General features: G+C 37.9%; 1 protein-coding gene across 1 annotated transcript in view; it reads right to left on the bottom strand.

The window, feature by feature from the left end:
* The window catches only part of AXDND1 (axonemal dynein light chain domain containing 1), a 73,107-nt gene extending 49,271 nt beyond the window's left edge, over positions 1–23,836 (bottom strand). The window contains exons 1-10 of the mRNA XM_052653580.1: positions 23,758–23,836; positions 20,742–20,914; positions 19,826–19,929; positions 17,267–17,387; positions 16,542–16,627; positions 14,165–14,221; positions 12,578–12,680; positions 11,239–11,360; positions 7,072–7,212; positions 6,295–6,399 (exon numbers count right to left, since the gene is read on the bottom strand). Coding sequence (XP_052509540.1) covers positions 6,295–6,399; positions 7,072–7,212; positions 11,239–11,360; positions 12,578–12,680; positions 14,165–14,221; positions 16,542–16,627; positions 17,267–17,387; positions 19,826–19,929; positions 20,742–20,914; positions 23,758–23,836 — 1,091 coding nt within the window. The remainder of the gene's footprint in view (positions 1–6,294; positions 6,400–7,071; positions 7,213–11,238; positions 11,361–12,577; positions 12,681–14,164; positions 14,222–16,541; positions 16,628–17,266; positions 17,388–19,825; positions 19,930–20,741; positions 20,915–23,757) is intronic.
* Positions 23,837–24,096: the final 260 nt, after the last annotated feature.

The raw sequence follows: 24,096 nt of genomic DNA, 5'->3' as shown, positions 1-24,096 counted from the left end.
ACCCACTCTAGTATTCTTGCTCGGAAAATTCCATGGACAGAGAAGCTTGGCAGGTTACAGTTCATGGGGCCTCAAAAGAGTTGCACATGACTTAGCGACTAAACAACAACAAGGACATTAACTTTTCTGAAACAATAAAAAGCTAGTGACATAAAATTCTTCTGATTTCATTGAAAGCCATTAACCACCAACATCAGCTCCTAAAGCCTCCTTCTATTTGGAGACTTCGACTTGTTCAAACTGCAAAAAAATTAATCACCGTAGATGTCATGCAGATGAATATACATGTAAAAATTCAACAAGCTATAACCTTAACAGCTACACACTAAAATTAATGCACTAGCTATTCACTAAAATTAATGACCCTTGTTTATAACAGCCAAAGAAAAAATGCAGAAATAACCTTAATGTCCAAAAACAAGGGACTGGCCAAATAAAATACATAATGTAGCTCTCTGATGAAAATACTCTGTTGCTAATTAAAGATCATGTTCTTAATAGTGCACTACATAGGAAAAATTTTTGTGTAAAACATAAAACAAGAAAACCCAAATGATAATGGACTATATTCAGTTTTATATGATTTTTAAAAAAATATATAGAAAAAAGAAAAACATACTGAAACAGTAAGAGTAGTTAACTCTAAAAGAATTGTGAATGCTCTTTATTTTCTTATTTATGTGTGTCTGTATTTTCCAAATTTTCAACAAAATAATCATTATAAAAATATTACCTGTAATTTCTAATCACATGCAAAACAGGAACCATCCTACTTCAGAACCACCAATGTTTAAAGGAAGTGAGACCTTTTTCCTCTCTTTTCTTCCCCTTCTCTTTGATTTTTGAAGATGTTTTGTTCTTATAATGGACATTAGCACAAAAGAAGGTCTAGTTTATTTTTTTAATTCATTCAACAAATATCTGTTCAGTGCCTGCTATATCCCAAGTAATATTCAAAACTAAACAAAAACTAAAAATAAACTTTGCCCTTTTAAAGTTTATTTAGAAGAGCTAATGAATAAACTAAAGTAAAACATACTATATTAAGCAGTGATAGTGCTGTGGATAAAAATAAGTCAGATAAAGGGGATTAAGAATATGAAGTATATTACAATTTTAAATAGAGGGGTCAGGAAAGACCATATTGATAAGACATTTGAGCAAAAGTCCAAACGAAGGAGGGAGGAAACCATACAGCTGCCTGGGGGAGAAGGACTCCAGGACCTGAAGCAGGCCACCCTAGTGTGTTTAAAGAACAGCACAAAGACAAGCAGACTTAAAATAAAGCAGAAGTCAGAGGGATTCTGCTGGGACAAGTCCTGTGATTTTTTAAAAATTTTGAACAGAGAAATGACATCATTTGAGTCAAGTGTTAAGAGATCACACTGGCTGGTGTGTGGAGAACAGACTCACAAAGTGTAAAGGCGGAAGTAAAAAGGCCATTTAGAAGTTTATTGTAATACCCCAGGCAAGAGATGAAGATGGTAGTAGTTAAAGTGGTGACGATTCTGTATATATAATGAAAGGAGAGCTGACAGAATTTGCTAATGGAGACATGCGAGATTTGAGAGAAAAAAGGGATCAAGGCTAATGCCAGGACTTTTTGCTGGAGAAACTAGAAGGAGGGAGTTGCCATTAACTGAAAGGGGAAGAGCATGTGGGAAGAGCGGATTTGAGGGGAAGAACAGGAATTCAGTTTGGAAATGTTAAGCATCTAAGTAAAAACGTTAAGGCTGTTGAATACATGTCTGGGATTCAAAGAGAAGACTGAAGCTAGAGGTACAAATTCGTGGACATGGTTGAAGCTGGAGATAGAAATTTGTGAATTGAGACTATATAGATGATGGCACTTAAAGCCACAAAACTGAATAGATTCACCTAGGAAATGAGTATAGAAAGAAGAAAGATCCAAGAATGAGCATGCCAACACTTAGAAACTGGTGAGATGCAGGCAGAGAAAACAAACTTATGGTTAACCAAAGGGAAAAGGGAATGGAGAAAGACAAATTGGGACTTTGGGATTAGCAGATACAAACTCCTATATATAAAACAGATAAACAGGATCCTACTGTATTATATAGGGAACTATGTCCAATATCCTATAATAAACCATAATGGAAAGGGATATGAAAAAGTATATTTATATATATATTCTATCTCCAGCTTATATATATATACATATATACACACAAAGCTAGTGGAGGCAATAGAATCCCAGTTGAGCTATTTCAAATCCTAAAAGATGATGTTGTCAAAGTGCTGCACTCAATATGTCAGCAAATTCAGAAAACTCAGCAGTGGCCACAAGACTGGAAAAGGTCAGTTTCCATTCCAATCCCAAAGAAAGAAAATGGCAAAGAATGCTCAAACTGCCACACAATTGCCCTTATCTCACATGCTAGTAAAGTGATGCTCAAAATTCTCCAAGCCAGGCTTCAGCAATACATGAACCGTTAACTTCCAGATGTTCAAGCTGGTTTTAGAAAAGGCAGAGGGACCAGGGATCAAATTGCTAACATCCGCTACATCATTGAAAAAGCAAGAGAGTTCCAAAAAAAACATCTATTTCTGCTTTACTGACTGTGCCAAAGCCTTTGACTGTGTGGATCACAATCAACTGTGGAAAATTCTGAAAGAGATGGGAATATCAGACCACCTGACCTGCTCTTGAGAAACCTGTATGCAGGTCAGGAAGCAACAGTTAGAACTGGACATGGAACAACAGACTGGTTCCAAAGAGGGAAAGGAGTACGTCAAAGCTGTATATTGTCACCCTGCTTATTTAACTTATATGCAGAGTACATCATGAAAAATGCTGGACTGGAAGAAGCACAAGCTGGAATCAAGATTGCTGGGAGAAATATCAATAACCTCAGATATACAGATGACACCACCCTTATGGCAGAAAGTGAAGAACTAAAGAGCCTCTTGATGAAAGTGAAAGAGGAGAGTGAAAAGGTTGGCTTAAAGCTTAACATTCAGAAAACGAAGATCATGGCATCCAGTCCCATCACTTCATGGCAAACAGATGAGGAAACAGTGGCTGACTTTATTTTTGGGGGCTCCAAATCACTGCAGATGGTGACTGCAGCCATGAAATTAAAGACGCTTACTCCTTGGAAGGAAAGTTATGACCAACCTAGACAGCATATTGAAAAGCAGAGACATTACTTTGCCAGCAAAGGTCCATCTAGTCAAAGCTATGGTTTTTCCAATAGTCATGTATGGATGTGACAGTTGGACTATAAAGAAAGCTGAACGCCGAAGAATTGATGCTTTTGAACTGTGGTGTTGGAGAAGATTCTTGAGAGTCCCTTGGACTGCAAGGAGATGCAACCAGTCCATCCGAAAGGAGATCAGTCCTGGGTGTTCATCAGAAGGACTGATGTTAAAGCTGAAACTCCAATACTTTGGCCACCTGATGCTAAGAACTGACTCATTTGAAAAGACCCTGATGCTGGGAAAGATTGAGGGCAGGAGGAGAAGGGGATGACAGAGGATGAGATTGTTGGATGGCATCACTGACTCACTGGACATGAGTTTCGGTAGGCTCTGGGAGTTGGTGATGGACAGGGAGGCCTGGCGTGCTGCAGTTCATGAGGTCGCAAAGAGCTGGACATGGCTGAGCGACTGAACTGAACTGAACTGAACTGATACACACACACACACACACACACACACACACACACACAACTGAATCACTTTGCTCTGCACCAGAAACTAACACAACACTGTAAATCAACTATACTTCAAATAAATAAATAGAAATTGGCGAGATGAAAGGAACCTGTAAGGGATATCAATAAGGAGCCAAGAGTAAAGCAGTAGGAAAACCAGGACAGCATAATATACTAAAAGACATTGTTTTAAGTAAAAGCAACTGGTCAGTTATGACAAATGCTGCTGGTAAGTCAAGCTAAATGAGAACTGAGAATGGGCCTTTGGATATAATAATATGGAAGTCAATGGTGACTCTGACAAGTGCAATTTGGTGGGATGGTGCGGTTGAAAGCCTGACTGGAGTGGGTTCAAGTGATAACAGGAGGACAGAGTAGAGAAAAGGAGTATGACAACCTTTTGAGGAAGTCTGTTGTAAGGGGAACAGAGAAATGGAGCCACAGCTAGAAGGGGATTTGTCGTCCTCAGAGACTTGGAAGTTTTTGTGTATGGTTTTGGGGTCTGGGGAAGGGGGGGTTCTCTTTTGTTATTATTGTTTTTAAGATAAGTGCAATTACAGCATATTTGTATACTGGTGTGACTGATCAAGTAGAGGGAAATATTAATGATACAGGAGACCAAAAAAAAAAAAAAAATGATACAGGAGAAAGAGGGAATATTTGCTGAAAATATCAAGAGTACTTAAGAGCGGATGTAATAGGACACAAATGGAGAGACTGACCTTAGAAAGGAGACGGTTTATCCACAGTGAGAGAAGGAAAGAGCAAATGTATGAGCACAGATGTAGGGGGGTCGGGAGATGAGAGAACTGAGCTCTCTCTTCAGTTTGCTTCTGTATTTTAGAAAGCAAGGTCATCAGCTCAGAAAGAGGATGGAGAGGTAATATCAGAGATCAGAGGATAAAAGACAGAGTATAAGGTAGTTATTTACTACGATAACAAGGATGACTTTGCTACAGAAAACAGTAGTACATTCAGTGGACAAAAAATGATCAAGGTACCCTTCATTCTAGCAAGCGACAAAACAGAATACAAGTCAGAAAGTTATTTTTGAATTTATATTTTATATAAATTTGTGTTTTTCTTGACATTTAGAAAATATGGTCACTCTTTAACATGTTAAAAAAAAAGCAAAAGATAATGCTGGATTAAAAGGCACACAGAATAAGATACAATGTGTGGTACTAGATTGGGTACTGGTTTGGACAACCCAATGTAAAATTCATTTGGGGAATAATTAAGAACATTCTAATAAGAATTGGGTGGGGACTTTTCTGGTGGTCCAGGGGTTAAGATTTCATGCTTTAAATGCAGGAGTCCCAGGTTCAACCCCTGCTTAGGGAACTAAGATCCCACATGCCACACAGTGCAGCCAAATAAATAAAGTTAAAAAAAAAAAAAAAGAATTGGGTAATATATGAGGTAAAAATTTGCTGAAACAGGTATGGATTATTGACTGAAAAAACAGGCTAACAGTATGTACAATACAACTTTGGTTTAAATAATGCACGTATGCACATATACACAGAAAAAATACCCATAAGAATATACACTAAGGTATTTACAGTAGTAATCTATAGGGAGTGAAACTGTGATTTTTTTAAAATTTATTTTTGATTGTATTTATTAATTTTCTTAAAAGGCACATGTACTACTTCTATAATAATATAATAATATCTTAAATCAACTAAATATGAAATTAAAATGCAATGAGATGTATCTTTGATACATACCCAAGAGCTTCCTAGTAATCAGAACTCTAACAGAAAATGAAATAGAATGTGAAAATGAAATAGAAGTTAGAAAACTACAGCCTGCGGGTCAAACCTGGCCCATCGCTTGTTTTAGTATACCCTACGAGTTAAGAACTTTACTTTAAAATTTTTTATGTATTTGATTTACTTTTTAATAGTTTTTAGTGGTTAAAAAACAATAGGAGAATAATATTCTGTAGTAAATGGAAATGTTATAAATTCAGATTTCAGTGTCAGTAAATAAAATTTTTTCAGAAGACTGATGTTCTGGTATTGTCCTTGGCTGCTTTTGCACTACAATGGCACACACTGACAAAGGCAGAGTTGTATTAGAAACCATATCTCACCATCTGGCCCTTTACAGAAAAAGTCGGCTAAGTCCCTGAAGTAGAATAATAACATTAGGACCGCAGTAGAGTCACTAACATCTAAAAGAGAACTAGACTCACATTACTAACTACTAACTTGGAAAATGCAAACAAAAACCAGATACATTTTCATATTTATAAGACTATAAAAGATATGAGCAAAAGGGAAATCCCATACACTGATTAGAGGATACACTGGTATAACTACTTTGGGGAGTATTTGGTAACATCTAGCAAGACAAGGTTAGAATATGCCATGACTCAGTAATTCCACTTGTAGGTTTTACACCCCTGGAAAACTTTCATACAAGGAGACACAAGATGTGTATTACAACAGTGTGTGGAAGAGTTAATATATACAATGAGCTTTATGTATATTAACTCCTTCTGGAACTGCTGTAATTTTAAAAAACTTCAAATTCTTCTAAAAAATTTTATTTCTTGAAAGAAGGTGTGAAGCAAATATGACATAATGGCTAACATTTGGTAACTCACCTGGCATTCTTTTCAGCGTCTAAAAGAGCTTGTGCCAAATCTCTGTGGGCCTTCTCTGCTTCCTTTGTTAATTTTATATCATGTGACCGAACCAGACACAGTTCCCTGAAATAGAGCAAGCCAATTTTATGGCCATAACTGAAGATTTTGAAAAAGTTTCTGCCTAGGAAATCAGATTTATACTCAGGAATCTTCTCAGTTATCATGCATATATCTCTTCCCAGTTTTTCTGCCCTATAAACCAAGGCAAGAAATCTAGTATTCATTCAAGTGAACTCTAACCAGGTTTAGCAATGGAGTCAGACTGGCTAGAAGAAGCAGAAAGATGTGGAGAGCTCTCTAGAATGGAGTGAGGGCAGATGCTGGCAGCCAAGGCCTTAAGGCTGCTCTATCCTACCCTCTGGCATGTCTATTCTGTTGTCTTCATTCCTGCCACTAACATCTAGCCGATCACAAAATGTGATAGCTGTTACACATACTGCTTATTCTCTTCAGGATTTGAACCTTAACATCCATAATCATGGCACTGCTCTGTAAACCAGATTAAGATAAGCACCTCTATTTTGGAAGGAAGAACAAGAGTCTTTTCCCTATCACATATACACAGAGCCCTAGTTCTGTGTTAACCTCTGTAACCCATGTCTCTGCATCTCTATCTAGGCCTTTCTGTTCTCTTGCAAAACATGAAATCAGAGTAAGAGAGCCCTTTAATCTCTACTTTCCCTGAGTATCTTTTACTCTCTTTAGAGACAAAGCTTTGATAAGCACAGTTTTTACCTGGTCAGTTCCTCAATCACATTCTTAAAATTGTACAGTTCTTCTAAAATGCGCTGGTCCATCATTCGCTGAGTTACCATGTCTTTGTAGAAGTCGATCATCTGCCGGGCAATTTGGTCAAGCATTTGTACATACCGCTCTCTGCATGAGAAAAAGGAAGATAAGACACCAGGCAGAAAGGAACAGGAGCCAGAAAGTATGTGAGAGAGAAAAGTAATTTTAAGGAAAGAAACAGTGAACAGACACTCATAAAAGCTATGCACGAAGAACAAGCTAGAGAAAGACCTAGGCTGTGAATTCTTGCCATCTCATGAATGAATTCTGAATGCCGAGTGAATGAACTATGGAGAATTTTAACCAGAGTCATAGTTATTTGGAACATAATGTCTGAGATGTAGTACAAAATAACGACTTCTTCTATTTCTTCTTCTAATTTAGAAACTCTATGATGATAAAAACTATATCTTACATATTTATTCATTTACAACATCTGAAAGTATCTTGAATAGAGTGGGACTTTTATAAATTAAATTCATGAATAAAACCACTTTTCTCAAATTGACCAAAATGTTAAAGGACACCAACTGTAAGTCCCTAAGTACAGTAAGTAATTTCTCTTGCTTCTGAACAACATCAAACAAAATATTTGGAAATGATTCTAGATGATAAACTATGAATACCATAACTGAGAAGTCTTCATTTATTTTAAAAGTGATCTAGGTATTATATTCCAAAAACTGAGACCCCAGGATTATAATATCTTTGAGTTGGAATAATCATTTGGTTGAATCTCTCAGCCACTGACAAAAAGAATTATCCAGCCCTTGCTTACACACTTAAAGTGACAGGGAGTTAATCAGCTCAGTGTGCAGCTCATTCATTGGGAAGCACCAATTTTTAAAACGCTTTCTTTAGGATTTTCCCTTATGGCGATATAGGAACAACACACTCTGAAGGGCTTTTCCATTAAAACACAACTACAGGATGAACCTAGAGCCTATTGTACAGAATGGAGTAAGTTAGACAGGGAAAGACAAATATCATATATTAATGTATACATATGAAATCTGAAAGGCAGTACCAACAATCCTATGTGCAGGGCAGAAAAGGAGACGCAGACATAAAGAACAGACTTTTGGACACAGTCGGAGGAGGAGAGGATGGGATGATTTGAGAGAATAGCACTGAAACATACACATTTCCATGTGTAAAATAGACAGCCAGTGAGAGTTTGATGTATGACACAGGGAACCCAAAGCCGTGCTCTGAGACAACCTGGAGGGATGGGGTGAGGAGGGAGGGGGAGGAGGGTTCAGGAGGGAGGGGTTACACGTGTGCCTACGGATGATTCACGCTGATGTACGGCAGAGGCCATCACCATATTGTACAGTAATTATCCTCCAATTAAAATAAATTAATTATTTACAAAACACACACAATTATATCCATGATAAAGCATACTTTCTGAAGTATTACCTCACTCGCAGAAAGAAACACAAGCCTCTAGAAACGGAAAAAAACAAAAACAACAACACAAGAGCAACAAACTAAATACAGTAAGCTAACAATGGGGTGGGAAGTGGTAACCAGTAAAAATCATTCACCAGGAAAACGCAAGATTAGAGGTGGCCCAGCAAAAGTGCTAACGTTGGGTCCCAGAGACCAAGCCTTGGGCTTTCTTCAAAGCAGGCAACCTGGGTATAGGAGGAAGCCAGGATTCCAGAAGAGAAAAAATGCAAATCATCTCTTCAGGAAGCATCCATCATTTATACCCTAAGGATTTCATGGTTAAGATTAGCCAAATTATTAGTCACACAAGCAAAGATTGGAAAACACTCGCAATTACACCATCATGAATGAGACTCAGAAGAAACAAAACGGCAAATACCTAATGAACTGATTCATGACATAGATGCTGAAGTATCTAAGGGAAATACACTGATGTCTGCCTTTTACTTTTAAGTACACAAAATTTTGGTGGATAAATACCAGGATGGCTAGATAGACAGATAAGTGATAAAGCAAGAAAAGTATATTAATGGCAGAATCTGATGTATGTATGCTCACAGTAAAATTCTTTCCATTTTTATATGTATATTTGAAAAATCCCATAAAATACTGGAAAAAATAACAACCGGAAAAAAAGTCAGGTGCCTGCATACAAACATAATGTCAACCAAAAATAATTACTGTGGTAGCCCTATTTTTGTGAGTCTTACTCAGCTTATAACCAATCTGTCAGTTATTCTCCCCTTATAAAAAACAGCTATTATGAACCTCTGTTTCATATGAAACCCTCCTACAGCAACAAGCCTGAGAGACAGTTGCATGAAAAGACACACACACAAGCTGATCAGAAAGACATAAAGCAGAAAACTAGTGATAAACAGAGGAACAAGCAAACAGCTAGGGGCTGATATAGAGTATTTCTGGGGCATGCGAGGTGTTACCATTTGCTGGGGATATCTATTGGATCCTCCCAAAATCTTGTGAAACAGGGAAGACTCTGTAAGATACCAGCCTGAGGACAACAGATGTTTTCCTCATTGAAGGTGAGGCCTAGTTCTTCAAAATAAACTCCTACCACAACAAAATAGTGGACATTAGATTATGCTGAACCAACAAAGTGTTTCACTATTCCACAAATACATCATGAATGTTCCCAGCAATCATCCTGAAACCTCATGGTTTATCCCCACCTACTTTGTATCCTTAAGTCCAACTCTACCCTATTCTAAATTCTTAGCTTTGAAGCCCTGTGTGCTGTGTTTAGTTGCTCAGCGTGTCCAACTCTTTGCAACCCCATGGACTGTTGCCCACCAGGCTCCTCTGTCCATGGGGATTCTCCCGGCAAGAATACTGGAGCGGGTTGCCATTCCCTTCTCCAGGGGATTGTCCCAACCCAGGGATTGAACGCAAGTCTCCCACACTGCAGGATTCTTTACCCTCTGAGCCACCAGGGAAGCCCATTTCAAGCCCTGTTCTGATCCTATTGCTGGCATTTTGAAGTTAGTATTTCTGTCTCCCTAGCGTCTGACTTCATTTTTGTTAAAGAATTCTGGCTTTGATTTCCCTGTCTCTTTCTGTCTAGACTTCCTGGAACAGGGCCCCACCCTATTTTGGCCTGTAAAAGCTAACTCCTAAAATCAGCTGGAAGCGTTCCACTCACATCAATTTCTCACTAAAGAAACTTTGGATACCGTCATCTAGTTCCTCTCCAACTGATTCCTCATCTGTCCTTCCTGACTTTGTTCTTGGAGTGACAACTCAGCCTTCGTTTGTCCCCATCCTCATTCTGATTTGGCATTCTGCAGCTCTTGGTGGTGTTCCAACAACTTACTCCTTAGCGTTCTAATCTTGATCAGTCTCCTGCTAATGGCTTTGCTTCTAGTTAATGAGTACTGTCAGACAGGCACACTCTGTTTCCACAAATCAGACAGCGGACAAATAGGGCACATGTACACTGTTAATTCCCATTCAGGAGATACAGATAATCAGAGAGATCTAATCATTTGCCTATGGTTTCAGGGCAAGTAAGCTGCAGATATGTAATCAGAACCCAGTATTCTACTATTCCTTTCAGCTTTTGGAAAGTACCATAGCCATAAGGAGAAGAATTATAGTACTAATAGTATTTATAATCATAATCTATCATAATCATTTGTACTGAGCACCTACTTACTTCTGTGCTCTCATTTAAACCTCACCACAATTCTGTGAAGCATCATAATGCCTGAACCATAGCAGACACTCAGTAAATATCATTTACAAATGAACAAAAAGACAAATGAAAATTTTCACATAGCTATTATCTTCATTTACAGATAAGAAAACTAAGGTATAGATTTTTACCAAGGTCATACACCTAGATGATGATTTAAAACCAGACTGGTCTGTCTTCAGAATCTATCTTTTTCTACATTTTCACATAGCATTTCACTCCCCATCATAAAAGAAGAGGGTGTCAAACATCCCAACAGAAATAAACTTAAGGAAGTTCTCAGATAATATACTTATACTATATAAAATAGAATAGAAATACACTTGGGTCCCTTATTATCAACAGAATAGAGACATATATTTTTGTGATTTTCTGAAAACAGATATAAATATAATTCCAATACAAAATTCAGGAGGAAACTGGGATACTCCAGTAACAGCTCGAACCTGATTTTGGACAGTAGTTCTCCTCTATCTGCACAGTCCACACTGACTTGTCGAATCAGTTCATGAAATACTGTGTTATAAATGGTCTGTTCCTTCTTCAGTATATGAAGCAGTTTGTGCATCTGGCAAAAGATAAGTAAGACAATCAGTATTTATTATAGTCTTGCCAGTAAAAGACATCTTAGGGGGTAAGCACTCGGAAGTTTTAGTGTAAGTTTTTGAAATACCTAGATTAATTTGCTTACTTACATTTTTCTTTATAAACATATATAAAAATGATACATCAATAAATCTAATCATGTATCTCTTTATATGATGCACTGAGAAAGTCACAATATTACTACTATGTTATACCAGCCAAAAATACAAAGCCTGAATTGAATAATTACACATCAGACAAACCAAAATTGAGGAACATTCTGTAGATATCAAAGTTAAGAAAACCTTCAGGAACATGACAACTAAAAGTGCTGTGTGACCTGGGATCCTGAAATAGAGGGGGAAATAGCTATAAAAGCCATTACAGGTACAGTTAATAAAATTTGAAACTTGAATATGAACTGTAGTAGATAATATTTTCATATCAACATTAAATTTCCTGATTTTGATAACTATATGATAGATATATAAGAGAATGTCCTTATTCATAGGAAACATACCCTAAAATGTTTGGTGATAAAGATGCATGAAGTTGCCAGCTTACTCTAAAATGGTTCAGGAAAACACCCATACACATGGAGGATGTATACAGAGAGAAAGAGAATGATAAAGCCAACAGGGCACAATGCAAACAATTAACGAATCTGGGTAAAGATCACATAGCAGTGCATTATACTGAACTTGTCTATAAATTTCAAATTCTATAGAAATAAAACTACAAAATAAAAGAGAAATAGCCCCATAAAGAAAAAAAATCTATATCTATGTAAGACTGAAAAAGCCCTTTCATTAGGTGCAAAATAAAAAGTACAAGTGGTAAGAAACCATGGTTTAATTGGCAGTGTTTTTTAATGGTACATGAAATACAAGGGTTTTATAATCAATGGTGCCTTATATTTGGTTAAATACAATAACAATAATAAAAAATTATACAGTGTTTACCACATGTCAAGCATTGTCCTAAGCACTTTACATTCATTATGTCATTTAATCTCCACAACAGCCTTATGAGGTAAATAGAATTATCTGTAATTTACAGATGAGGAAATCAAGGCACAAATACATTAAATGACCTGCCCAAGGTCACCAGCTAATAAATGGCAGGGTCAGGATTCCAATCCAGGCATTTTACTTCCAGAGCAAATGCTCTTAAACAGTTTTCACTGATGTTTGCACTTACCTTGGTTGGCCCTGTATATTCCTGATTTTCCACACCAGCCCTCTCTAGCATAGTGTCCATCACATCATTCAGTTGGACCACTTCTATTCTCTTATTAGGTTTCCTAAAAGATTAAGATGGCAGATTTATATAATCAATGTTACAAAACGTCATGCTCAAAAGGAACATAATATGTATAAAGAAAATGTACATACTATGGAATATTAATGGCATTTTATTTTTTTTAATTTTAATTTTAATTTTTATTAATGACATTTTAAAGCATTATACCTGTACGTACTAATCTTGTGGGATATCAATAATACAGTAAAACAAAATACAAAAACTAAACAAAAACCAAAAAAATACAAATAGTATGATCCTCTTTTTCATAAAAGAAAATAATGTTCTGTTCTCCTCCCTCAAAAAAAATTTTATATACCTACTGTGTAAGACTATAACACAGAAAAATGTGGAGTAATAAACATCATGCTGTTACTATTGGCTACAAGTTGTTAATATTGGCTAACAAGGTGTTAACACCAGATACTTCACAATCAAAAAGAAAATGGAAAAGGAAAGATAAGAAAAAAAAAAGCCTATAGCAAAATGGAGAAATACTAATAGTTAAATGTAGAATATAAAGGTATTTTATATATATTCAGTAATCCCACTTAAAAGACTTGAAACCAAGATCTCAAAGAGAGGGACTTCCTGGTGGTCCAGTGAATCCACAGTTCCACTGCACGGGGCACAGGTTTGATTCCCAGTCAAGGAACTCAGATCCTGATTGCTGCATAGCATGGCCCCCCACCCCCAAAAAAAGGATCTCGGAGAGAGATTAGCACTCCATGTTCGCTGAAGCTCTATTCACAATAGCCATTGAAGCTCTATTCACAATAGCCAAGATGTGGAAACAGCCTAAACGTCCGTCGATGAATGAATGAAGAAGTATACATACACACACAGGAATATTATTCAGCCTTAAAAAAAAAGAAAATACTTCACTATGTAACAACATGAATGTACCAAGAGGATATCATGCTTAGTGAGATAAGCCAGTCACAGAACAAGCACTGCTTGATTCCATTTACATGAGCTACCTAAAATGGTCAAACTCATAGAATCAGAGAGTTTAACAGCAGTCTGCAAGGGCTGTGGGGAGGAGGAAATGAGAAGTTGCTAATCAAGGGCATAATATTTCAATAATGCAAAGTTCTAGAGTTTTGCTGTATAACACTGTGCCTATAATTAACAACACTGTATTTCACCCTTACAATTTTTTTTTTACAATTTTATTAAGAGGGTAGATCTCATATTAAATATTCTTCCCACAATAAAATTTAAAAACAAGAACCAAAAAAACAACTTTTAAAATGGTAATTTTTCAAAAAAGTGTTTTCTAGCACTTTGATGTTATTATAAATATGTAAAGAATCAATATGCAGTTGGACAAGGAAAGCACTGATTAAATGACAGAAATGCAGGCAATCATTGTCTTGGGTTTCTATGATAATTTTATTATTTTTGTGTAATAAACTATCAATAAAAAGGAAAAAAATATAGTTATTCTTTCTTAGAAACATTCTCAAAATAAACCGTACTTACATGGATGGGAAGAGCAATAGCCTATTTTCGCTGTCTGTGAGGAGAGTAGTGTATTTGCTGCAATAAAATAAGACAGGTAAATGCTATTGTAAGAAAAGTGTTTGGCCTATTTATCACATAAGAAAACATGAAAAACTTAAGATCTCACAGAATTGAGAAGCTTGGAGACAATCAGAAAGGTCCGTTGTTTTACGCACAAGATCATACTTAAATAGCCTTAGACATCTATAGACACAGATACTTAGATTTAAAACATTTAAGTAAAAGAGCATTAATCACATTTTCCAATATATCACAATACAAAAATTTCTTTGGTTCATTAAAAAAAATGACCTATCAAAGGTGGAAGAATGTTCTAAGAACACCGAAGTCAACAAAGTTAAGTGACTAAACAGGTTACAAAATTAATAAGAACTAGAGATGAAACCAAACCCAGTTTTCCTGATGCCCAACATACACATTTGTCACCTGGAAGTACGTGCCTATACCTAAGTGGGTATCACAATGAGAACCACATGGCAATTCTTCAAATTCATTGCTATTTATGTATCTTTTTTCTTCCTCCAGTTGAAAAACATTTACTTTGTTTCTGCCCCCTACTGGAACACAGTTGGTTAATAAGGTCCATTTTCAGAATTAAGATTCGTGAAAAATATTCAGGGACTGTAAAGGCTCAGAATAGTTTCAAATGTGAGTGTGTGAGAGGGACTAAAAACAATGATACCCTGGGAGCAATGAGTACACCTAGCACCCAGATCTTGGTTTCTGAGAACTCTTCTCCACGAAAAGGAAAACAGTACTTCTCGAAGAAGTGACTCATAGCTCATTTCAGAGCCGGAGTTGGGAAATCCAAGATGAACCTGAAAATCTCACTGAGCCTGAGAATAAGAGAAAACGGGCATGTGCCTAAAGAACACAAGAGCCAGCTCAAAGGAGCTGGCATAAGCAAAATCAGGAAAAACTTGAACATCAGTGATAGTGAAGAAATATGACTCACCAAAAAAAGGGAGAAATCTATGAGTCTATATTGTAAAACAGCAACTAGTACATATGAGGATGATGGAGCTAAAAAAGTCGTCAACAGGATCTATAACTAGCGCGTTGTAAGGAAACACACACTAAAGTATTTGGTGGCAAAATGTTATGAAGGCCTCCAACTTACTCTTGAATAGTTTAAGAGTGTGTTTATGTGTGTATTAAAGCAAATAAGGCAAAATGTAATTACTCAGTGAGTCAGGAGAGTACATGGGAGTTCCTTGTCTTATTTTTGTAACATGTTTATAACTTTAAAATTATATAAAAAATTAAAAGTCACCCCCCAAAATGAGTTGCATTTAGTTCCCTTTGGCACAATACTGTTCTGAAACCCACCATTATAACGAAATGCCACATAACATAGGTACTGGATAAGGTGAAATGAATGACAGCTTCTGGATATTTTACTATAAAAACTAGTCCACAGTTTTAGTTTTTCAAATTTCAAATTATGCAACATTCAAGTGTTGTTTCCGAAAATAAAACCATTTTCAAACTCATAAAGCGGGAATCAAAGAAAACTGGAAATGACTAGTTTGAAGTCTGGAGTTAAGCCCTAGAGCATGCATTACGAGGTTTCAACTTAGAGGGATACTTTCCTTTGTCGTTGCTCAAAACCATTTCTAAAGAGGAAGCAAGTATTCAGAACAAAGATCTAATTTTTTTCATTCAAAATTAAACAATAGGAAAAAGACAGAGAACAATTTAATCACGAAAATCTCAAAATTTTAAAAATTGAAATATAACTGATTTACAATATTATGTTACTTTTAGGTGCACAGCCAACTGACTCAGTTATATATATGTATTTTTTTTCAGAATATTTTCCATTATAGGTTATTACAAGATATTGAAGATATTACAGGATATTGAATATTTTATAATCGCACAGTTCCCTGCACCATACAGTAAATTCTTGTTGTTTCAAACTCTTTTAAGTAAGACGTTTTTCATTAGTTTTTGATACCTTCCTTAAATTTTATTAGCAATTAAGCCGAACGTTTACTCATTTTATTGTAGATATTGACTAGGAAAAGGCTCCACTGGTGGTTCAGTGGTAGAGAATCTGCCAGCCAAATGCAGGAGACACAGGTTCGATCCCTGGGTTGAGAAGATCCCTTGGAGAAGGAAATGGCAACCCACTCCAGTATTCTTGCCTGGGAAATCCCATGGACAGAAGAGCCTGGCGGGCTACAGTCCATGGGGTCACAAAAGAGTAAGACACAACTCAGCGACCAAACAACTGCCTAGGAACGTGAGTGAACTGCTCAGGTTCCTCTATGTCTAGGAAGCAGGAAACAGCTCAATTTGTCAGATATTCAGTATATACCCCAGTACTCACTCATCAAAACACTCTAAACCTGAAACTCCTGTATTTGACACAATATGAAATTCTTCAGGAATCAATGTATCTGTTAGTTTCTTTGGCTTAAAAAGAAAGAAGAAGAATAAAAACATTAGATGAGTCATATAAATCCTAATTGCTATCCCAAAAGGATACTATTTATTAAGAGATTTTGATTAGAGAAATAACAACACTTAGTAATATGGGTCATGGCAAGGAATAATAAACTTTTAGCAGAAAACAGGTTAAAAAATTAACCATGAATTAAAGAACAATCTTGGTTTTAGTAGTAGATAACAAAGAAATCTATTGACTTGAAAAGTGAAGAGTTATTTCAAATTTACCTTAGCAACCTGCCAAAAATAAGAATTCTACAACTTTTTTTTCTGCCTTTTCTTAAATTGAAATCTAGCTGATTTATGATGTTGTGTTACTTTTAAGTACTCTACAACTTTAAACTGTGGGTTTCTTAAAAAAAAAAAATCTAGGCTCCTATATTGTATTTTCAAGATTAAATAGTTGTAGTTCGGAAAATTGCTTAAGATACATTTGATCTTCTCTCAGTAAATTCCCTTTTCTAGAAAAAATTAGAAAAGTGCCATGAAAAAATTAGAAAACCTAAACAATGCAGGCCGTTAAGAGTTTCACATGGCTTTATATTTTGAGGATCTTTTTTTTTTAGGTAGCGGGAGAGGAAGTTATTTGTCAAATACTAGATTTACCTTATGAGGTACAATGACACCATCACGTGACTGCAGTGCATGGTGCGTTCGTGGGGGACAAACCGCACTCTCCCTCGTCTCTCCTTTAACATATTTAACATCATACAGAAAAGAAATATCCCTAAGATTAAAAAATACAAAATAAGTTTTTTGTTTGGCTACTGGATAAAAGTGGGTAATGCCCACACACATCCTTCTAGTGGGTAAAAAGGGACACAAAACTGGTCTCCTTACCTCATACTTAGAAGGCTGAGGCATTAGGGTTTTTCCCCACATCCTTCCTCTTCTCCACCTCAAACTTCTTTCTCCTTTCCTTCAACCTCAGGTTAAGATGTATTCTATTCCCCAGGATTATTTCCTCCACTTCAGTCCTTCATTTCATCTTTGCCCACATCCTTGGGGATCTCATTCCATCAATTATAATTTCTGTGTATTTCCTTTTCTCTTGGAACATTCCCTCCGGTCTATAACTCAGGTCGTTTCTGCTTCTAAAAATCTTCCCTTGACTGTGCACTGTCATCAAGTTACCTTCATCTGCCTCACACTTTCTGCTCAACATTAGACTTTTTACAATTTTCCTGCAATTCTGATTTCATTCCCATCTCTCTGCTGAAATCATGCTCCAGAAAGCTAAGGATGACTTTCTACAGTTAAGTCACCAGCTCTCATCCACTCTTCTTCTGGGGTATTTTCCAGGGTTGATCACCTCACTTTCTAAAAACACTCTCCTCTCCCCTGCCCTCTGTATGACTGGACTCCCTCGGTTCTGTCGTCCCACCCACTCCTTCTTGGACATCTCTGTGACCTCCTGCCTGCCAAATGGAAATGTTCCACAATATCCTAGCCTCATTCCTCTGCGCTTTCCCTACAGGGTCTCCCTTGGCTATGCTAGCAAATCTCACCTTATCATACTTGTTACTTCTAGATACTTTTAGTAACTTCTAGTTACTAAATATTTCTCCTGCATTCTAATGTGTCATCCTTCTGTAATCACTAATTCTGTCAGTTAGCATCACCACTCTACTCGTCAAAAATCTCAGCATCCATGATTGATTCTGTCCCATCCTTTGTCCTCAATATCCGTCACTAACACTTATTGATTTTATCATCACCCTCCTCTTATCTCTTGCCAATGCCAAATCAGGGTAACCTTTGCCACGTAAGGTTATGTATCCACAGTGTCCAAGGACTCCAGTGAGGACATTTCAGAGAGGCCACTATCCTGTCTTACCTACTACAGATCTCACATTTTAAAAATTGCTACTTAGATGTCATTTGACATTAACATTTTAATGTCACATTATTGCTGCACTCAGAGCTAATAATTTTTCAAAAGTACTTCAAATATCTTATAACTACTAATTATTAAATGGTAATGATTAAAGTCATGGTCCACTGGCATAAAATAACGTACCGATACTTATGACACCAGAGCCCCAGAACAGAGAAGTCCATAGCCTAAATTTCTGCCACTCTTTCTAGCACTGAGACATAACTGAGGAATAACACCTTATATTCACACAGCAGTAAGAGCAGTGTACAGGTTTACAAGTGCCCTTGCATTCATTATCTCATTCGTGCTTTCTATATCCCTGGGAGGTACACAAAACGGAGTGAGTCTGTTATTCCCTTTTTACAAATAAGAAACTGAACTCAGAAAAACCAAATAATCTACCCAAGTATTAGTAACTGTAAACTCACTATTAAGTGGTATTTCAGTAAGAAGCATGGCAGGAGTTAAGTTTGTTTGTTTTTTTTGAGGGAGTAAGTTGATAAATGAACGACACACAGAAAATTAGGAGACCACCATCTTCACAGGGAAAATATTGACACTTTGGATATTTTTAGGAATGATGTAAAAACAAATATAACTTGCTGATTTGATCACTTCCTTGACGGTGGTGCAGTGGTAGGGAATTTGCCTGCCAGTGCAGGAGGCGCAAGAGACCTGGGTTTGATCCCTGGATCTGGACGATCCCCTGAAGTAGGAAATGGCAACCCACTCCAGGACTCTTGCCTGGAAAACTCCATGGACAGAGGAGCCTGGTGCACTACAGTTCATGGGGCTGCAAAGAGTCAGACATGACTGAGCGACTGAGCACACACACGTGTAAAGGTTAAGGGTTTGCTCTGAGGAAAACCAGGGGCTAAGCACTTATTTTTCAAGTTTTTGCATGTCATAAAACTATGTTACCTAGCTCTTCTCAGAAGTGCAAATAAAAGAGGCCCTAAAGACATTCTGCCTGATACTGTCCCTCCTGCTAGGGTACAATAAGGAACAGGAGAGTAAGGGGACAAGTACACAAAGGCACACCAAGGCAAATTTAAATGAGTGAAACGTCAGAAAAGCCAGCTTCCATTGCCATCCTACTGATAATAGTCATACACAAAAGGTAGACCCATGCCCTCTTCAGATGGCACGCTGGTTCATTAAAGATACTTTAAGCTTTAAAACTATGATTCTGTGATTTTTCCAGTTCTGCTCCTCCCAAGGAAATCATACAAAATGAGATAATGACTCTGTTCATCTGCCTCTACCCCACTATCTTCCTTCTTTACCTTCCAGCTCCCGTTAGGGAAACTGGATGGTCAATCAGGAATTTGAACTTATTTCTTCGGACAGGGTTATGCCAGACATGGTCAACAGAGCGAGGAAGAGTACCCTGGGGAAAAGAAAACAATCATGAGTACACAGCAGAGGGCGCTCTAGTCAAATGAAATCTATTCTTAATCATTTTTGAGTACATTAAAGGCATTTGGATACTGTTTAGAAAACGTGTAATTCTTATTCGATAACAAGAAGAATTATCATTGAAACTAGAACAACTTAATAGTGAAAGAAAAATATCAAGACTCCGGGCTTCCCTGGTGGTACAGTGGTTAAGAACCTGACTTGCAATGCAGGGCACAAGGACTTCCCAGGCTGGGGAAGATCCCACAAGCCTCGGAGCACCCAAGTCCGGGCTCCAAAACTACTGAGTCCAGTGCTCGAGAGGCCAGGAACCACAACTAACAAGCCCACATGCAGCAACCAGTGAAGCCTGGGCACCCTAGAGCGTGCGCTCGGCTATGACCGAGGGGCTACTGCAATGAGAAGCCTGCGTGCTGCAAGGAGAAAGTAGGCCCCACTCTCTGCAACTAGAGAAAGCCCACATGCAGCAGTCAAGACCAAGTCAGCCAAATAAATAAACAAGTAACTTTTTTTTTTAAAAAAAGAAAAACATCAAGACTAAGACTAGTAATGATCATTTAGGTAAATCACACAGAAACAGGTTAATGGATATACTCATGTATTTCCTTGAAAGTATTCATGCAAAATATTTTAGCTTTCAATCTAGGAAATTAATTTTAAAATATCCTTAAGACAATTTGGAATATAAAACATGTTAAATAAATACTTAATGAACTGGATGTCAAGATAAATGTTCCCAAGTACTTTACACACACACACACACACACACACACACACACACACCTTTGGAGTTTTAATTTTCTTAGGAGGCAGTAAGTTTTCAGGACAAGGACCAGCATTGGCCGCACTGGTCAGAGAAAGCAGAACTTCCTCAGGAATGAACTCATTTTGAAGGGAAGTAGGAAGGGGTTTTGACCGATCCACCAAAATTTTTTTCTCCTTTAGTTCAGGAAGTCCTAAGAAAACAATGGGAAAGAAAAGCTTACTGTAGTTTGTTGTTGTTGTTGTTAGTTAGAGATTTCCAGGCTGTCTCATCAATCCTATATATATGTTGCTGACAGAGAGAACCACTGCCTCTGGTTGTCAAGAATAGCAACAATATTTAAAACACTGTATCATTTAGTCAAGAAAAAAAAAACAACTCATACTGTTTGCCCTACTCATGTTACCAAAATCACAAATCCGTGTGTCCTATGCACAGTGAAGCCCATCGATATTAAACGTTAATGTTTGGAACAGAGAAAGGTTTATTACAGATTCACATGAGGAGATGGGTGGCTCATACCCTAAGAACCCCAAAGTTACGGAAAGCTTTCAGCAAGTCCCTTTAAAAGCAGAAGGGGAGGGATGGGCGTGGTTAGTTGTTGCAGAATTCTCCCCGTCAGATTCTTCCTTCTTTAACTCTAGTCATGGGCAGGTAGTGATGTTCCTGTAAATCTCTACCAGATGAATGGTATTCTCTGACCTGACAAGGAAGAACAAGGTTACAGGGTATAACTTTCACCCTCCAAGGTCGCGGTCCCGGCTAAGAGGAGACAGAGTTCAATTGGCAGCTCCCTCAGGGCCAGGTTCCCACACGCTGCCCAGCTGTCATCCCTGAGGGAGCCAGGCATCCAACCCAACCGGCCCTCTGCTTCCTCAGGCCACCCAAATGGGGGAGACCAGGTCTCACAGATTGCAACCCAGGCAGACAGCCATTGCTCTTAGGTCGCAGAGACAGGGAAGGGAGAATCTCACTGCTGCCTCAAGGCCTGGACCAAGGCTAGTGGAGGGCCTTAGTGAGGGCTCTGGAGCCCCACAGGCTGTTCCCCGGGCCCTCCAGCTCACCCCCTGGCCCAAACCTGGGTAAGCTGGAGGGCCTCCAGGAGAAGACCTGTATCTGTCTCTTACCTCACTCTCCACCTGATGACCACATCACTGATCCTTGATTGAATCACTTCCCCAGTGATTCCTCATTGACAGTTATCAGTGGGCCACTACGGTGCTGACCAATGGCTCAGAAGGACAACTGACAATCCTTCATTAACAGTTGGTTGCTTGCAAGCAGGGCTCACTAAGGCAGCAAGCAACGGCTGAGCAAGACCTGTTGCCTAGTAACAGGGTGTGGAGTAATGAGGCACAGTAATGGCTGGCTGCTAAGGGCTGCACTCATTCTGCTCTGTTACACTCACATCAGACATGAGTTCAAAAACTCATGTACAATGATAAACCTCCATTACTCCAAATTCAAAACTGAAAACAACTCACTTAACTTGATCAGTTAACTGGGATAGCATAAGAATGATGGGAATGTCTATTTACCCTTTGATGTAAAAATCACAAAAGAAATTTCTTCAAAACTGTCAAATTACTTAGTAATTTTTTCTATCTAAGTTTAAAGGTGAAAATTCAATTGGAACATTTACAGAGTGGAAGGGATTTGAGTTGGATTTAACAGAGAATTGCGATTGTTAGAAATGAAAAGAGTAGAATCAGTTCAGTGCAGTTCCCCAGCAGTGTCCAACTCTTTGCAAGCCCATGAACTGCAGCACACCAGGCTTCCCTGTCCATCACCAACTCCCAGAGCTTGTTCAAAAACAAACAAACAAAAAAAAGGAGTAGAATAATCTGAGCAAATTAGTAAGGTACACTTGGTACAAAGAATGTTCTGCAGAGTTCAATGAGGGCAGATGATTTATAAAGAGAAGGTGAACACCTAATATAGGAAAAGTCTCCTATGTAGTTAGTCAAGGAGGGCTGGGCTGTCACTCTTCTTAAAGAACTCTCCACTAATCTATGCTTCTCACATAGCATGGTTTAATTTTTGTAAGGATGTATCATGCTTTATTGACCATCAGAACACCTGAAGTTCACATTACCAAATCTTTACCTCTTGCGAGTTTGGGATGGAGTCAGAATATCAGAATAAGAAAAAAAAAACAAACAAACAAAGGTAAGTGGATTTTAGCAGAGTCTCTCCTAAAAACAAGATGTAGGTGAGCTGGAGGAGCCTTTAACATAACAAGGGGAGAAATGAGTCTGGCAGATTCTTATTCTAGAACAGATCTGCACGTCTATATATGAATGAAAATCTTATGTAAGTACCTTCATTCAGAGTAATTACTAAAACCTGATACAAAGTCTTGAGAAGACTCTTGAGAGTCCCTTGGACTACAAGGAGATCCAACCAGTCCATTCTAAAGGAGATCAGTCCTGGGATTTCTTTGGAAGGAATGATGCTAAAGCTGAAACTCCAGTACTTTGGCCACCTCATGAGAAGAGTTGACTCATTGGAGAAGACTTTGATGCTGGGAGGGATTGGGGGCAGGAGGAGAAGGGGAAGACAGAGGATGAGATGGCTGGATGGCATCACTGACTCGATGGACGTGAGTTTGAGTGAACTCAGGGAGTTGGTGATGGACAGGGAGGCCTGGTGTGCTGTGGTTCATGGCTTCCCAAAGAGTCGGACAGGACTGAGCGACTGAACTGAACTGAACTGAACTGATACAAACTAGTTCCTTAACAAAGAAAAACCCCCCAAAACCCAGAAAGTACTGTTTCAAACCACCACTGGTACTTAAAATAGGTTGAATTTAGAACAACATAAAACTCTTCAGCATTTGAAAACAAAAAAATTACAATCGTTACGTGGAGTAGGACTGCAAAATATTATAAAATGCAAGGTTTTTTATTTTATTTAAACAAGTATATTAGTAAAACAAAACTAATTAAAGCATCTGAAATCTCAGATTAAGGAAAAAAGTGAATGGTTGTGATTTCTGATTATGGTCATGACTACTTATGCCTTGACGAACGTTACCTGTCTCTTCCTTGGATGCAGAGATTTTCAAGTTTTTGCCCTCAGGTGCTGACGTGGAGGGTGTTTTCGGGAGTGACATTATAAGCAATGCCTAGCACTCTCTGTAAATAGTTGAAATACCCCTCTGGAAAGCTAATCTACAAACATATCACCGGCATGCAGTACTGGGATTTGGCAGAGTTGCAACACAGACCTGCAGGGAAAAAAGAGAGACATAGAAGGGAAGGGAGAGAGGGATACCCGTTTAGTATTCATGCTAAATTTGGAGTTTACAATTTATCTACCTTGGGTTTTCTTTGGGGAGATTTATGGGCTCTCCCAAGATACCTGATGTAACTA

The sequence above is a fragment of the Budorcas taxicolor genome, chromosome 16, assembly GCF_023091745.1.
Source record: "Budorcas taxicolor isolate Tak-1 chromosome 16, Takin1.1, whole genome shotgun sequence".
In the NCBI taxonomy this organism is placed as follows: domain Eukaryota; kingdom Metazoa; phylum Chordata; class Mammalia; order Artiodactyla; family Bovidae; genus Budorcas; species Budorcas taxicolor.
This window is presented reverse-complemented; position numbering and strand designations above follow the sequence as displayed.